Source organism: Chiroxiphia lanceolata, chromosome 11 (assembly GCF_009829145.1).
Source record: "Chiroxiphia lanceolata isolate bChiLan1 chromosome 11, bChiLan1.pri, whole genome shotgun sequence".
In the NCBI taxonomy this organism is placed as follows: Eukaryota; Metazoa; Chordata; class Aves; order Passeriformes; family Pipridae; genus Chiroxiphia; species Chiroxiphia lanceolata.
In genome coordinates, this window is record NC_045647.1 from 17,494,843 (window position 1) to 17,511,052 (window position 16,210).

The following is a 16,210-nucleotide window of genomic DNA, read 5'->3' on the forward strand; positions in this document are numbered from 1 at the left end:
GTGCTTATCTCGGCTATTCCAGGCACTCTGTGACTTACTATAGTGTCATTCATCTTCCTTTGAATCTTTGTAGTACTGAAAGGAAGTCCATGAAAGTGCAGCTTCACAAAGTTATACTTAGTGACATTTGAAAGCATAATGTCCCCAGTGCAAGAACAAAGAACAGAATGGCCTTTGTATGTATATGGATAAATAAGGAAATACAGAACCTACATTAAAATGGGGGCATGGTTTGAGCAACAACCTCCTCTGAACACTGAAGTCCTGTTTCTTGAGTCTTAAAGCACTAAATGAGTAAAATTGTTCAACATACTCATTTGGTATCTTTCATATCTATCTAGGGGCAAGTACACGTTTATTACTCTTCCATTTCAAATAAAGAGAAGGTTGAAAGATTTGTTTGAAAGATATTAAAAAAATGGCTAATTGCAATGTATTCACTCCTAAAGCTTTTACTGTAAAGTAGAACTTAAAGTGTTCCCTGCTCATGTTCTGCTTGCTGGTGTCCTGTGCCTTCAGGGTGTCCTGGCAGAGCTCTGCCTGTGTGCCAAGCCCAGCCATACCTGTGCAAGTGTGCAAAACCCTGATGTCCAGCACAGCTGCACTTGTGATATTGGGAAAGAAATCCCTGGAGGAGGGTTTTTTTTTTCAGTTTGCTTGCAGCTGAGTGATAGAAACCCGATTTGTGGAGCATCAGGTTTTGCCTCCGAGAAAAACAAGGAGTGTAATGCCCCTGCTGACAGGGTGGGTGTGCCTGGGCTGCAGGGAGGTGAGGTGGTTCTGTACCCAACTGTGTAAGGCATTTCAGAGAGGGTCCCAAATGGAGATGACAGGTCAAGGAGATGTGACCAGCTCTGAACTCAGTCTTTGCAGCACTGAGGGGCAACCACCAGCCTCATCCTCCTTCCAGCAGCCCCTTTCCTCTCCTTGAAGCAGGTCACTGTTGAGGAGGGAAGCACATTCCCTGGGTTCTGTCTCTCCTTCCCCTTTACAAATTATTCCCTCAGCCCATCTGGATGTTTTTTTTTTCTGTTTAAAAAGCACAACTCCAGCTCTTTACATCATTATGTTTCAATTACAAGGGCCTGAGTCACTGCTGTATCAATATTAATATGAATAAATATTGGAAATCAAAGACTATCTACTTGATTTACCTTGGGAAAGAGGGGAAAAAAGCAGCTCTTGCTCCAGAGCCTCTCAGATGTCTGAAGCAGCCTCGTTCAGACCAACCCGTGTGGCTGACAGAGCTCAGAGATAAACCCTCCCTTGGACAGGGGTCCAGGCAGAAGTGCCTCCAGCCCTTTAAATGGTAGATTAACCTCCTCTTTGGTTCCACTCTCAGTCCATGGCTCCTGTTGCCTGTTCCTTTCAAATAAAATCCTTTTAAACCCCTTGTTCTGCCTTTTCCTCTGGGCTTCCTTGTACACACAGTTCTATCCAGACCAGCCTTAGTGTTGGTTATGGATCACCCCAGTCCTCCTCCTGTGTGTAACATCTCCAGGAAATCAACTGCTACAACACAGGACTTACACTGTGAGCTGTTCCAATTTTCTTATCAGGACCTCCCAAAAATAAAAATAAATTGTAACCTGGGCCATACCCCTCACCACAGGATGGCACACAAGGACACGTGCTGAACACAGCCACAGCACTAGCACAGTGGTGAATAATCGCTGAAATAAAAGCAAAATAGTTATAAGATATAAAGGTGGTTGCAGTTTAGCTGTGGCTTTGGGTGACTAAAAAGTATTAAAGACACCAAAACCACTGCACCAAAGATAAATGGTCAGGGTTTCTGCATCACCACCTACGCTGCTGTTTTCCCAAGAGAATATGACATTTTCTGGGTTGGTGCTTCTTTTTAATGCTTTTAGTTTCTCACTCTATTTATCTGCTCCAGCTCATTAATAACCTCGTGCCAGTCACCTCATCCCAGCCCCAGCAGAGGGCTGCTCCACACTCCCTAATCCTGGATATCCACGTGCATGGATGCCATGCCTAGGTAGATATGTACATACAGTACATACACACACATCTTCAAGGGAATACACAGGAGCTCACACTGGGTTACATTAGGGAAGAGGAATTCGGAGGAATTAAATCAATCCAGGGAATACCTCGATTTTCCATGGGCTGGCACAGGGATGCTCCCTACAGCCCAAGTGAGTGGTGTTCCCAAGACACACACAGCACATCCCCAGAAATCCCACAGTTCTGGGAGTAACACTGTGGTGTTCTGACATCCTAAGACACAAGCAGTATTCCTGATTTCCCATAAACATTTACTACGAACCTCAAAATAATAGAAGGCAACACAAGTATTTCTATGATTAATATAAGTAACAGGAGGTAGATCTACCTCCATGGACAGAAAAAGGATTTCTCTTGATTGGCGACAGATACATCCTGCAATTAGTTATTTGTAATTTTTTTTTCCTCCTCTTTTCACAGCAGTCTGTTCCTGCTCCTCTTCTGTTCCTGACTTGAGCCCTGGCAATGGGCCTGCCAGGAAAGTGCTGTGCTGCCTCTCCTTTCACACATGCACATCACAAACTAGAAGCAAGTGAGTGTATGGCTAAGCCAAGGAACGTGCATTATTTAGTGAGGTCCATCTGTCTAAGGGAAGCTGCTCTTACATTTATCTGGTTTATTATCTTCTAATTAATTACACATCATCAGTCATTAACAGGCTTTCACCAAGATGCATGTACCCACTTACCAAATTAATAAAATCAGAACGGGTTCCTGCATTTGATGGTTGCAAAGGCTCCTTCTGGTTGTCGGGAATGATGTTCTGTGGGTGCTCATTTTTGGCACACACAGGTGCCTGGCCCACCCAGGTGCAGACAGCCTGTGCAGCAGACACTAATCTGCTCCCAGATTCCCCTCTTCCCTCATGTGCCACTGAAAATGATGTCCCATCACAGTCATACTTCTTCCCCCTTTGTGCACAGATAATTTCCAGACTTGAGAGCACAAGCTTGTTATGTCTAACCTGGTGCCACCACCACTGCTCCCTGTTTGGGAGTTCATCCCTAGAAGCCCATCACCTTCCCCATCCTTTCCTTGCATGCCTGGGGCTCCCAGGAAGACTGAAGACCCTCACACATGTACTCACCAGCACAATGTCATGCCCACCTCCACCATCCCTGGGCCACAGTGCCATGAGCGAGTCCTCCACACTGCTGTGGCACTGCCTGTGCCAGAGACAAGGAAATGCAGCTTGGAGAGGTCTTCTGCTGCCTTTGGAAGTTGTCAGCTCTTGCAGGTGGCTCTTCACCTCCAAATCCTGCTGCTTTCAGCTTCCACATCTACTTTCCCTCCTTTGGGGTATTTGGAAGTAGTGTCAGGCCTTGCCTCTCTGCCAGGTGAGCAGAAAGGCAGAGGGAAGCACCAGCACTACCCCCTGCTCGCCAGGCACAGGCTCTGCTCCCACCAGCCACTGCCATCAGCATCATCCTTATCCCTACAGGCCACACTCAGCCTTGTCAGCCATGGTCCCTGCTGTGCTCACACACACACACTTTCAACTGTGCTTTGGCCCCACCATTACATGTTCCTGCTGACTGTGCCAGGATGTGCCAGTAGCACTTGCTCAGCTTTTCCCCTGTTGAACACAGCCCCTGCCACCATGGGCCAGCATGAATATGTCCCCATGAGGGCACCCAATACCCCTGCCACCAGATCCAGCCTGCCCCATGTGGAATGCTCTGCTCTGGCTGGGAAGCCCAGACATTAGTGACATCCAGCATTAGTGAGATCACTCTTAACCTTTCAGATCTTGCTATTAATTGAACCCTGTTGACCTCACTAGCAGCTAGGATGAATCCCACACAGGTCACTCCTGCTCCTAAATTCCTCTCAGGCTATGGGGCCATCCCCTCCTCCCAAGCTCCCATCCTGACCCAGGAGTACACGGTACCAGGAGCACCTGCCCCTGAGATGACATGGAACACACTGCAGGACAGTGGCACTGCTGGCAGGGCCTTCAAGCTGCCAAACCTTCACTGACATGGCTTCAGCTCCCAAGGACCTCATCAGCAGAGAGTAAAACACAGTGGGAATCCTCCAAAGCATTACATGCTTCTAAAACATATAGTTTCAGCCACAAGACAAGCACTGACAAATTTTCAGTTTTATTAAAAAAATTCTAGCAGCAAAACCTGTAACAATTCAAAAAAACAAACAAACAAACAAAAAAAAAAGACCAAACCTTCAAAAAGAACATGACACAGAGAGAAAGAGACGAAGATGGAGAGAGACTGGCTTGGGGTTCCTCCACTGTTCACTCCAGTTCCTTGTAGCGGGCAAACATGACCCTCCGCACGGCGTCGCGGTAGGTCTCGTTCGACTGCCTCTTGGGGGGCTTCCCTGGGGCCCCCAGGCCAGGGCCCTTCCTCCGATTTTCTGCCTGCAAACAGTTACACAGTGATTTCTCCTCCCATAAAGAAAAAGCTTCCCTTGGGCTGCTTCAAGGACCGCTGACTGCTCCCATGTGGATCCGTGGGTGGAGGAAGAGCAAGTGCCCTGTGTTCCTCCAAAAGCTGCTTGGGAGGAACTACAGGCCCTTTGTGGGCAACAAAAGCAGCCGCAGCCAGCAAATGCCCGTTGAGAATCAAACCCCGGGGATGGGCTGTGGGGAACAACAGGAGCATACGGCGGGGTGGCAGCCAAGCAGGCAGTGCCGGCAGCCCAGGCAGCCGCGTGCCAGCCAGGATGGAAACCGAGCAAAGGAAAGTGCCAGCGAGAGCTGGGCTCTTGGGGAGCTGTTTGCTGCTAGCCTGCATTGGCACAAGCTCAGCTGTTCTCTCTAACAGAGCTCCCATGGGCACTGGTACCTCGCTTGGAATTTCAACCAGCGTTTAAGGACCGGCTTTTGCAGCCAGTGCCTGCATTATTCAGCAATATCTGTCTGGAGTTGGCCCAGGAGAGCAGGCCTGGGGCTGGAAGTTTCTCTCAAGTCCAACTTACCTGAATACCAGAGATCTCACCAATAAGACCAAGAGATCAAAGTCCTGGGGGGCTGAAGTGGGCACATGGCTTTGTCCCACGTGACTTGCAAGTGAAAGGAAAGCACATCTCTAGGGCTCTTCTGGGAGGCCTTTCTAAGAACTCTAGGAGGGGCTGTGCTTTGCCACCAGCTCCCCACCCAGACAGGGAGCCCTGATCGGAGGTCAGACCTCCCAGAGCGCGTCGCTGGAGCTGGCTCTGTGACAAAGCCCATTTTATGGGCACAGAAACCTCACCACGAGGATTTAGCAGCAGCTGGGGCTGGTTCCTGCTGTCTGCACTGAAGAGGGACTCTTGCCTCGTGTGTGTGGGCTCAAGCAAACACGCGTCACAAAGCCTCAAATATTTGCTTTAATGATATACTCGACTGCAAGCTGAAAGTCACACCACGAGCCGTGCTCCAGGTTGCCCCTCGGTGAAGCACAGACACCGCGGCAGCCTGGTGAGCCATGAACCTGCCATCACAGCACCATCCTGCTCCTGTGTCCCTGGGCAGGGGAGAGCAGCCCCTGCCCCAGGCCGCTTCTCAGATAAGCCCTCTGAAGCAAATTAAGGTCCCCTGAGAGACCAGCCTGTCATGGTAAGGCAGGGTCGGGTAGACCCTGATACCCTTTGATACCCTTTGCCGATGGGACTCTGCTCCTCAGGTGAGGTACCCTGGCATCACCTTCCACTGTCCAGAGTCTGCAATGGCAGTGAGAGCCTCACAAGTGCTAAGCAGAGCAGACAAAGAGCAGGACATGCCCCGTGGCTTTGGCTACACTCACACCTCCTGGGTGGAGGTTCACCTTTTCCCCCAGATCATGTGGCTGCAGAGCACTGAGCTGGTGACCTGCTCAACCCCCAGCCTGGCTTTGGGCAGGTACTAATCAGATGCTCACATCCTTCCTGATCTACTGTTGTTTTATTTCCAGCACCTCCAGATCCATATAAATTCTAACCTCATTCTGCAGCCAACATACTTGCAGCCCCTCCCAGCCTGCAAAGTTCATCAGTGCACACATATTATTCCATCAAGTGGGTGCCTAGACCTGCAGACTGCCTCTTGCTCTGGCTGGGAACTCCCTCCAGCTGTTATGGGAGACATTATGGGCTGCAAGACAGTGGTGTGGTTCGAAAGGAAGGGAAGACTCACCTCCATTGGTGATGCTGTGCCCTGCTGGTTGTGGCCGAAGCCCTTCTTCCACCCTGGAGACTGCACCATTCGGTTCCCTTTGTTGTTACTGTCAAAGTCACTGCAAAAGAGATAGAATTGATTGTCCAATCTTCCAATGCTTCAAACACATGCCAGGGATTTTCAGCTCTACTAATAGAACCTTCACTGACATTCCAACCTCTCGTGAGGGATATCCAAGTTTCTTGCCAGAAGCACACCACCTAAGGAAAGCACCACAGTGGATTCTATGTGCAGGGCTCACACACCTTTGGCTGCAAAATTTCTTGTCCCACCTCAGGGGGAAATACACCAGGGCACAGGAAATGAGCTCAAGTTCCAAAATATTTACAGTACAAGCCAGCCAGGAGCGTTCTGTGCTTGTATTCCTTAATTAGAATTTTAGCAATAGCAAGAAAGTGAAGTCTGATTCCTGTTGCTCTGTTAGATCTTTCTTTTCTCCCAGTGCTGTGGTCATGGAGTTCAACAGATGCAGTGTTAACTCAGACACCCTTTCTCCCACCTGGTCATTACTCATCCAAAGCCACTAACCAAAACCCACAGTTCTGAAGACCTCTCAGCATAAAAATAGCTTCCTTCAGACAAGTTCTACTTTCTGGCTGCTGATGACACCGCACACAAACTGCTTTAGTTTATCCAAAGCTATTCCAGGAAAACAGGGAAGAGAAAATGTGGATTTTTAAACTGCAAGACACAGAGGAAAGGTCTCTTTCTGAGGTGCTGCACTAGAAGGGAACAGGCACATAACCAGTGTTGTCTTCAACACATGCCTGGCCCTTCCTCAGCCCACTGGAACACGCGAGCTCGCAGCAGGCAGGTCTGTCGCGAGCTCCGCACAGCACGCACTTTCTTCCTCCACCTACTCTGAATGAGATGGAAACAGCTCCCAGCGTTCCTCTGAGTCAGTGAACAGATGAAACACAGCTTTGCTCTTTCTTTCGATGGCTAGATGCCAGGACAGGAGGACAGCAAGTGCCTTAAGGACGAGGTGGATGGGAACAGGCTGCATTCTGCTCTCTATGCCTGGCCAGGCACACTCAGGCCCCCATCTCACCCCTCCAGCACCAGACAGCTTTTCCCTAAACCCTCATTTCCATCAATGCCCTCCTCCTGCCCTCTCTGAGATGTCCTGCAGCACAACAGGCTCACAGTTTGGGGAATTCTGTCTGACAGTCTGACTGACTGTTAATTTGCAGACCTACCCCACTGGCCTTGCCAGCAGCACACACCCCATCCCAGCATCAGCATCCCCAGAGAGATCTAACCAAGAGCAGCCATTACCTCTCTGAATCCCGGTCATATCTGAGTCGTTTCCTCTCTGGTGAATCCAGCTGCTGGAATTTCTCTCTCCGATCATTTCCTTTGTCTTTATGTCTCCCCTTCATAAGAGAAAAAACAAAGTAAGTACAGGACCTATGAAAGATTCAACACTGCAGAAGAAAGCTCTGCAGCCAGAGCTCATCCTCAGCTGGCTGGAAGGTTGTCCTGGGGACCCACAAACACTGAATGCATCACATCCCACAATCCACTTGCTCTGTCCTGATGGCACCTGTTGGGCTGACTCAGACCTGTGGTTGCAGCCTTCCAACTATGGCACCAGGAGCAGCTCTGTGACATTCCAAACACTGGACAAGTACAGCTCTCCCATCCCTGGCCAGGCAGCAGCAGCCCATACTCCACATCAGTTCAGATAGAAATTTGGGACCCATTTAGCCCAGAGCCCTGGTTTGCAGAACCACACTGAGACCCTTCTGGGAGAAGGGAGACAAGCTCTTAGAAGCCACAGCACTTCCAACAGGTCCCAGTGCAGAGTGAGCCCACAATTCACTCATTGGAGGCTGCAGATATGGGTGTGTAAGTGGAGGGTCTGCCTGGAACCACCATCCACCCAGTGCAAAAGCACAAGCAGCAGTCTGCCCATCACAGCAGACCCACCTCACGCTCTCTCTTCTCCAAATACGCCAGTTCCTGCTCGGATCGTTTGATCTTCATATGAATCTCTAGGTTTTGCTGGAAGGAGGAAAACAGAAGCCAGTGTCAAGCAGAGAACACAAGCTGTCTGAGTCATCTGCTCCACCCGTAATGAGCACAGGTAAAGCAGCATGTTCTTGCACTTGCACTACACCAGGCACAGCAGGCTCTCTTGCAGCCCAGACTATCTGATCCCCCACAGAGGCCTGGAGCGCTTCCTCCTGCAGATAGGAAGGCAACCAGTCCTATTTTAACCAGTGTGCAGTTTGGCCCTCCTAGAAGCAAGAGCTCAAAAGCAGCCCAGAACATGGGGAGGAAAGTGCCAAGTTCTTACTTCTCTCACACTTGTGTGTGCCAGCACCCCACTCTCCCCAAGCCTCAGCTATCTCACCACAGCTTACAAAGTCACACCTTGATGTTACAGCACTCCCGTGGCAGGAACAAGCAGCTCACACAATGCTTTGAACAGAGCTTCAGGGGAACTTTGCCTGTTACTGTGCCTAATTCAGCACAGCTCTTCCCACCCAACCGCTGCATTTTTCCTGCAGATCACGAAGCCATCAAGGCAAAAGCAGCTCGCAGCACACCCCCACCCACTGCTCCCCCATACCTTGTGCAGGTTGGAAAGCTGCTGGTGCTTGATGAGCATTTCCTTGTTGGGAAACTGCCTCCTGCACAGCAGGCAGGCCAGCTTGTTCCAGTCGGTGAGCTTGTCGTCGCTGGCCTTGGCCTTCCGTGGCTGCTCCTCGCGCTGTGCTGGTGGGTGGGGGGGAGGTGGCAGCCACTGAGCCTGGGACTGCTCCTCCTCCTCCTCCTCCTCTTCATTGTCACTGTCTCCTCCATACTCTCCCAGAAGTCCTATCAGAGGGTTCACCACCTTGGGCTGAGGGAAGTGGCAGAAAAGTGTGACAGTTTGTAGCCTGCCCGGCCACGTGGGGCTTTCCCTCCCCAGTCGACCTCCCCGTGACTGCTGTCTCTGTTCCAGCCCAGGAGGGAGAGAGCAGCTTCCCAGCAAGGCAGGTAGGGAATGCAGAGAAGCTGGCTGGCTTTCCATTCACACCACAGGGTGGAAGGCCTTCTGTTCTCTAGTTAGGCCATGCTTTGGTGCCAGGCTTTCCCAACCTGCCACACACCTGAGCATAAGAAGCCGACTGAGGCAGTGGCTGTTTGCCAGGGAGCTGCTGTCAGTCACTTCCTCCAGCAATGGACATCAGTGAGGTTTGCCTTTCCTCAGCCCAGAGGTGGCTGGAAGAGTTTTCTGCTTGAGGACTGGTTGAGTGAAGAGACTCTGCTTAAATGCAGGTATCAAATTTCCCCATGCTAGAAGACCACAAACAGGGGCAGAGCTATAAAACAAACTGCCTTCACCATTCCATCCCCAGTGCTGTCACTCAGGGTCACAACCAGGCTGTGGTGAGCTTCACTAGTCCTGTGCCTAGGCTCAAACAAGGCAAAACACAATCCTCTGGAGCCACTTACCGGGGCTGCACTCTCTTCCTTTTTCACAGAAGGAGGTAAAGGTTTTTTAAAGACATCTTCTGCAGAGAACTTCTCCTCTCCAGTCTCAGTCTGAAACAGTCAAGATCAGGTGTTGAGACCACCATGGACTCAGTGCACAATAGCTAAACACTCACTCAAACAGGCCTCCAAAGACACCAGGCGATTGGCAGAAACGAGGTGGTGGTTTTGGTGGGAGACATTCCCATTCTGGGGAATCCATAGCTCTCCTGAAGCTACACCCAGAGAACACCAGAGACTGCAGACACCCAGCCCTGCAACAGGATGAGCCTGTGATGCTCACCTGTGTGCTCAGCAGCACAAAGAGCAGGCTGGGATGAAGCCTCACATTTACACACTTTACAGAGAACTGGACAGAAGCCCTGGACAGGCTCCAGCTTAGCAGTTCACCAGCTATTCATACTTGACCAGGAAGACAAGTGCCATGCAACATCTTACCAGGCCTGAGCTCTCGTCCTTCTTCACAGAGGGAGGCAATGGCTTTTTGAAGACGTCTTCTGCAAAGAACCTCTCCTCTCCAGGCTCATTCTGAAAAACCCAAGACTGGGTATTAGGCCAACAGCAGCACAGGGGTCAAAGAGTGCACAGTGCAGCCAGGAAGCCACTTCCGAGCATCCACACAGAAACAGGCAGCTGGGAAAAATGATGGAAGGATTTCTACTGGAGATGCTTTTACCTTCCATTCAGACAGGATCATGTTTCTCCTAGGTCAGTGACCCTGAAAGCCTCCATACTAGATGAGACTTCTTGGCTGGCTTGGTACCAGTCTCAGGGACAATTGCACCCCTCGGGTCACAGCTGCCTGGGACTAGTCATGTCAGAGCACATCCAGACCAAGAGGTAAGGAGGAACATAAAGTTTCTGCATTTGTGGTAAATCACTTCTACCAACTCTCCTGGCACTCCTGAGGCACTGTGAGTTCCACAGCCCTGGGCTGTGCTAAAACATCACTTTGGGCAGTTACTCTCAACCAGCAGCTCTTCACACTGGGGAGATAGTGTTTGCTCACTGGGAGCAGCACTGCCCTAGGACTGGGGGGTAGGAACAGCAGTTAGGGGAGAGCTGAGTCTCTGTTATCATCTGACTTGGTATGTTTAAATGTCTCTGTTAGTTTTTGTAGTTCCTGTTACAATAGCTGGGTGCTTTCAGCAATGTGAAGGAAACGCGTGTCTTGGTTAACTGGATGTGTCTCAATCCTTTACGATAAGGAAGGGATGAGAAGCCCTGGATTTAATGTCACAAGAGAAAAATTTCAGGAACTTACTCCCACCTGGCTGGACAACAACCACATTCCTGGCCAGCTACTGATTCCATGGATTTCATTGTCTTCTCTCACTGTCCCTCCCTTTTTGAATCCTCTGATTAATCTCTATTTTCTAACCTCTCCTACTTCAGCGTCCTGATCACTCTGATGCTTGGAGGGATTTACCTTAGCAGAAGTACTTTTCCCTTTGTCCTTTTTATCCCTGGTGTCCCTGCTGTGTGGTTCCTTCCTTTCATTTGTCCGTTCTTGGGTCCCGTGCCGCCGCCTCCTGCTCTCTGTCGGGGATGAGCAGGATTCTCGGGATGAGCAGGATTCTCGGTCTATCGTGACTTCCCTCTGAAAGAGATATTTGGAGCAGACTTAGCCAAAACCCTACAAACTTCTTACTGGGCTTCTTGTCCTTACTGGGCTGGGGAGACCAGCACAGTAAGAAGGGACTGCAGAGGGAAAAGGCTTCAGAACTTTGCTGGGGCCCAAGACAGGTCATCAGAGCACTGCCCTGCTTGCCCACAACACAGACATCTCTTGGATCATGAAAACAAGATGATAGTTCCAGAGAACCTCTGCTGATGGCTCTTTTTTGGCATCCTCATAACTAGTGTTGGCTGGGGTAGAGAAGCAGAGACTACAGATGAAAACAGAGCTGTGCTGTCCATCTTTTATTACAGTCACACATCTTCAGTAAAATTTAGCAATGATGCTCTGCTTATAAGTCTACTCAGGAAGAGCAGACCAAAAAACCTCCCAAAGGCAGGGCTTCAGAGGTCAAAGAGATGGCTACAGCTGCTTCAACACACAGCTAATGGGTTCCTAGCCTCTCATTAAGGTGATATTTTGCAATGATATTTTTCCCTTTCACACAGGTCAAGGACGGAGTGAAAGAAACAAAGCTGCCTCTATACTGCCCTGTTTTCAGGATCTAGATGCAAAATCTCTCCAGAGAAGGGCTGTTTGTAAGAACATATTGCATGTACAGCTTTCTTCCCACGCACTCACCTGAGTCCTGGGGTCATAGTATGTCCCAGCTATGGGATCGTAGTAATTCCCGGTTTTCAGGATCATAAATGTATGTGGACACATCTGATGGTGCTGGAGAGAGAGAGACAACAGTTAGCAGCAGTCCTCCAAGGACAGAACTGCCTTTTACAAAGACAAAAGCATGAGCAAATATTACACTGGCGAAAGGATCAAGGGTTGGAAAGAAGGGATTTTCCCTCCTGGCAAGAGAGCTATGAGTATCTTCACATCACTCGACCTACATCTTCTTTTCTTTAAAGAGTAAGAAGGTAATAAGTTTTCACAATTCTTCTGGTTTAGGACTCTGGCAAAAACTGTCCACATCAAAGCAGATTTACAGGGGCTGTGCTGAGATTGCCAGACCACAACACTTGGCTGGACAAAGACACGAAATTCAGTAATTTCCCTAAGAATGGGGTAATTGAGTACCAGGCTCTGTATCCACCCCACCCCTGTGAACAAGAGCGAGCTGTCCTCTCTCAAACAGTCTCCTGTTTAAAGTGATGACACTCCCCACATCCTTTCCACCCCGTGGGTGCATGAAAGCTCCCGAGAAGAAAGGGGAGTGAACTGTTTCAACAGGAAAAGCCAAAGGCCTTAAGGGTAGTAGGCCCACAATGTCAGGAATGCTCTTCATTTCCCAAGTGTTCTTGGACAGAGCTCAGCAACGCTACAAATAGTTCCTAAACAATCAGGAGTGCTCTTCAGCTACTGGCACTGTTACATCAAGTGTATTTTCTTCCGTCTCTGCTAGTAACTGCCAGGCTGATTTTATCCCATCAGTTTTCCACAACAAGGAAAAACAGGCAGCAAGTTTCCTTTATCTGCATGTAGTTTCGCACAGTGAGAGTAGAGAGAAACACATCATCAGATAGGAAAATGTGACTAAACAAAGTTGGCAAAGGAACTCAGAAGTGGGTGTAGCAAACAAACCTACTCTTAGCCTTTAAAAATATTTTTGGGCTGATTTCTACATGTCAGTGCCCTTTTAAGGAAGAAAAGTCTCCACAGTAGGAGTGAAGCAGAGTTTAACTTACACTGTGCTCTGGTGCGTCGCTGTGATTCGCCACCCCTCCTGTCCCTCATGCCCCTTCTGCCCTGGAGTAAGTGAACAACACAAACAGATAAGAGACTCTTTGACAAACATCATATTGCTTCTCCTCCCTCTCACAGGCCCAAAGTTCAGCAGAATGGCTCACTTAGCTACCCTAAAAAGAGCACAAGCAGACACAGCTTTTCATCTGCAGAGCAATGGACAGTGTTGCAAAGCACGAGATCTCTGCAGCCCTCCATGAGAGGTGCTCACAGCAATCCATATGGAAGCCTCCTGGCCCATTCAGTATGGGAAGAGCCCTGTAGTCTAGTAATGAGCACTAAAGAAGAGACATTCCCTCCGGGAGCTGAGACCAGTCATCAATTGAATCACTCTGTAAAGCTGGTATCGGGTAACCCAGCCCGAACTCCCTGCAGCAGCACCTGCACTCCGGTTTCACTTCCACGCACGTGATGCACACAGCGTGAGGGGCAAAGCAGCAGGGAGAGCACATATGAGCATTATCATCCCATCAAACCTGCTGAACTTTCAGCAGCCCAGAGGGAAAAAGCCCAACCCAGCCTGGCCTGTCTCCCCAAGTGTTCCCCACCTTCCAGTGACCCACGAGGACGCTGTGCAGACCTACCGGGCCATAGTAGGAATTGTCACCGTGCTCCCCATAGTCATTCCTGTTGAGATAAAGGTTGCAGGTTAATGTCAATTTGGCTTCACAATAATCTCAGTATACTCAAAATGACAGCAGGACAAATAAAGGCAGAAAGACCATCTTTGCTGGCCACATGTTGGATTGAGGCCATCCCAGGAGACAGATTTGGCAGATCACTGTCTCCACAACAGTTATGACCCCACTCTGCTGTATCCACAAAGATGAATCTCTCCAAATGCTTTTTAAAAAGCTGAACACATTAATTCCTTGACAATGGGATTTGATGGCTTGACAACAGCAATATGCAGTATGATCACTAATCCCATACTGCTCAATCACTGAAGCTTCTTCAAGCTCCAATGTCTTCATTTCTCCAACATATTTTTAGGGTGTAGGAACATCTGTGCTAATTCCTGTGCCAAACTTTAAGCACCTGGTCTGACAACATAGTTCTAGCCTTGCAGCACATCATACAAGGACAGTCCCACTGCCTCATCTGTCCTATACCTTCTTCTCCCTGTAGCAAGATTCACTTCCAGCGTACGCCCATCAATGCAGATGGGGGGATCAAGGTTCTGCAGTATCTTCAGCAACCTCAGCGCCTCCTGTAAAAGGAAAGGAGAATGTCACTTCCATGAGAAGGAAATCAGCCCATTTTCCAAATCCAGCCTGCCTGAAAGGAATGCTTTGTGCTTAGAAGACAAGAAACACAACACTAAATATTAGCCTAAATGTCAGTGAAGGGTATTTAGGATACAATAAAAGGGATAAATGAGTTGTGAGGTTCTCTGCTTGTCCTATGACCACTTTCAGCAGCCAGCTAGGGACTGCATTCTCCTAGGGCTGCTTTGGCAGCTGTTGTTCCAAGGAGTTTTGGTGAACACCCTCTGGAACAATGCCAAAGCATTGCTATGGAGTCTGGGAGCCAATCAAAACCAGAATATATGATCCCTCCAACATGGGACTGCATGTTTATTGAGATTCTTGCCTTCTGCAAACAGAAACTGTTGAAGTCAAGTTCCCTGCAAACAAAATATCTCTGTAAGAGGTGTTCAAGTTTAGGAGGTCTATGAAAAATGCACTGAGGCAAGAAACACAGTGTCACAGCTTGTGACAACAGATAGTCTTTGACTCCTAAAGCAGAGAGCAACAGCTGCACCTGGCCAGACAAGCAGAAGAGGACTCACTCCAGGACAGCTACCCCACAAGCACCGCGATTTCTTGTATTCCTGTGCTTCTCTACTTCTACAGATTCAGATGCCAACAGGGGGAGCACGTGAAAGCCAGAAGCTACTTACAGCATGAGACTCCAGTTCGATGAAGCCGTAGGTCTGCCCCATCCGTCCAGCCTTGTTCTCATGATGCGCACGCTGGACGTGGAGAGCCGCACGTAGGGCGCCAGGAGCCCCACGATCACCTCAGGGGGGGTGAATCGGGTGATGCGCTTCAGCATGATTGCTGAGAGGCACATTGAGGGAGGTGGCCCGGAAAGAAAAAAAAAAATAGGGAAAAAAATATAATTTAGAACTAAGTGTGTTGTGACTAAACCCACTCAAAGCAACAGCACGGCTTCTCGCAGTCGAGTCTGGAAGCCATCGCTTTTTTTCTCTCCACTTTGCAAGAGCTCAGAGTTCCACCTCCATAGCTGACCTTTCCTTCCCAGAAACAGAGCAGAAAATAGCCCCTCCTCAGAGCTCAGGGTAAGCCCTGGCCAAAAGACTTTTGAAACTGTTTTGAAGTGCTAAGTTAACTGCATCATCCTGAAGCCACCTCAACCTGAATTAATCTTCCTAAAGGCAATTTGTCAGCACCTTTGGAGCTGGACAGCCCACTATTACTTGATGCCATGGATTTGCACAGCACAGAAACAGCCTCTAGAGGTTTTAGTGAAATGCTGCCCTTTCTGCAGATGGAGTGCAAGCAAGAGGAATCCAAATTTGGGCTTTATGCCACTCACTTCTGCTTCCTCCACCATCCGGTGGTGTGGCTTCCTCCCCTTCCCTCTGAGAAGACTCCTGGTGCCGGTCCATGTCCCTTCTCTTCTCCTGTGAGGGTCGCCGCTCTCTCCCTTCATCTCTCTTCCTTGGCTCCTGTTCCTGAGGCTGACACTCCTCCTGTGGAGCAGGAACTGAGGGCTGCAGAGGCTGCTTTGGAGATCCTGGCTGACCTGACAATTCTTGCTCAGGTGTTTCAAGCTTTGTCTCTGCTATTAGAGAGGAGGAATGAAATGTTTTCACACAGTGTTTCAGCAGGTATTTTCTTCTTCACTTTCCTGGCCCATGCAGCAGTGTTCCTTACAAAAGGTCAACCAGTTCTGCCTTTGCATATCCTACGCCTTAACACTCTGCAGACACAAGGTGTGTACAGGACAAGTTAGGTACTGCTCATCCTTCCACTGACTTGTCTCATGTTGGGCTCCTTTACCAGACCTTTCCTGTCAGAGACAAGATGCTTTTTGGCCTCCTTTTAGGACTGGTTCTTGGTTGGACAAACATGAATCAGGGATGGATTTGGACACATTCCTCCCATGTCCAGCACAACCTATATGGCCATGAT

General features: G+C 49.3%; 1 protein-coding gene across 1 annotated transcript in view; it reads right to left on the minus strand.

Moving 5' to 3' along the window:
* Positions 1-4,122: 4,122 nt before the first annotated feature.
* The window catches only part of RBM6 (RNA binding motif protein 6), a 57,221-nt gene continuing 45,133 nt past the window's right edge, over positions 4,123-16,210 (minus strand). Inside the window, 16 exon segments of the mRNA XM_032699176.1 lie at positions 4,123-4,411; positions 6,146-6,245; positions 7,466-7,563; positions 8,120-8,194; positions 8,766-9,038; positions 9,635-9,724; positions 10,112-10,201; positions 11,103-11,273; positions 11,934-11,987; positions 11,989-12,026; positions 12,992-13,052; positions 13,634-13,676; positions 14,162-14,259; positions 14,953-15,011; positions 15,014-15,112; positions 15,612-15,860. Coding sequence (XP_032555067.1) covers positions 4,286-4,411; positions 6,146-6,245; positions 7,466-7,563; positions 8,120-8,194; positions 8,766-9,038; positions 9,635-9,724; positions 10,112-10,201; positions 11,103-11,273; positions 11,934-11,987; positions 11,989-12,026; positions 12,992-13,052; positions 13,634-13,676; positions 14,162-14,259; positions 14,953-15,011; positions 15,014-15,112; positions 15,612-15,860 — 1,724 coding nt within the window. The 3' untranslated portion in view covers positions 4,123-4,285.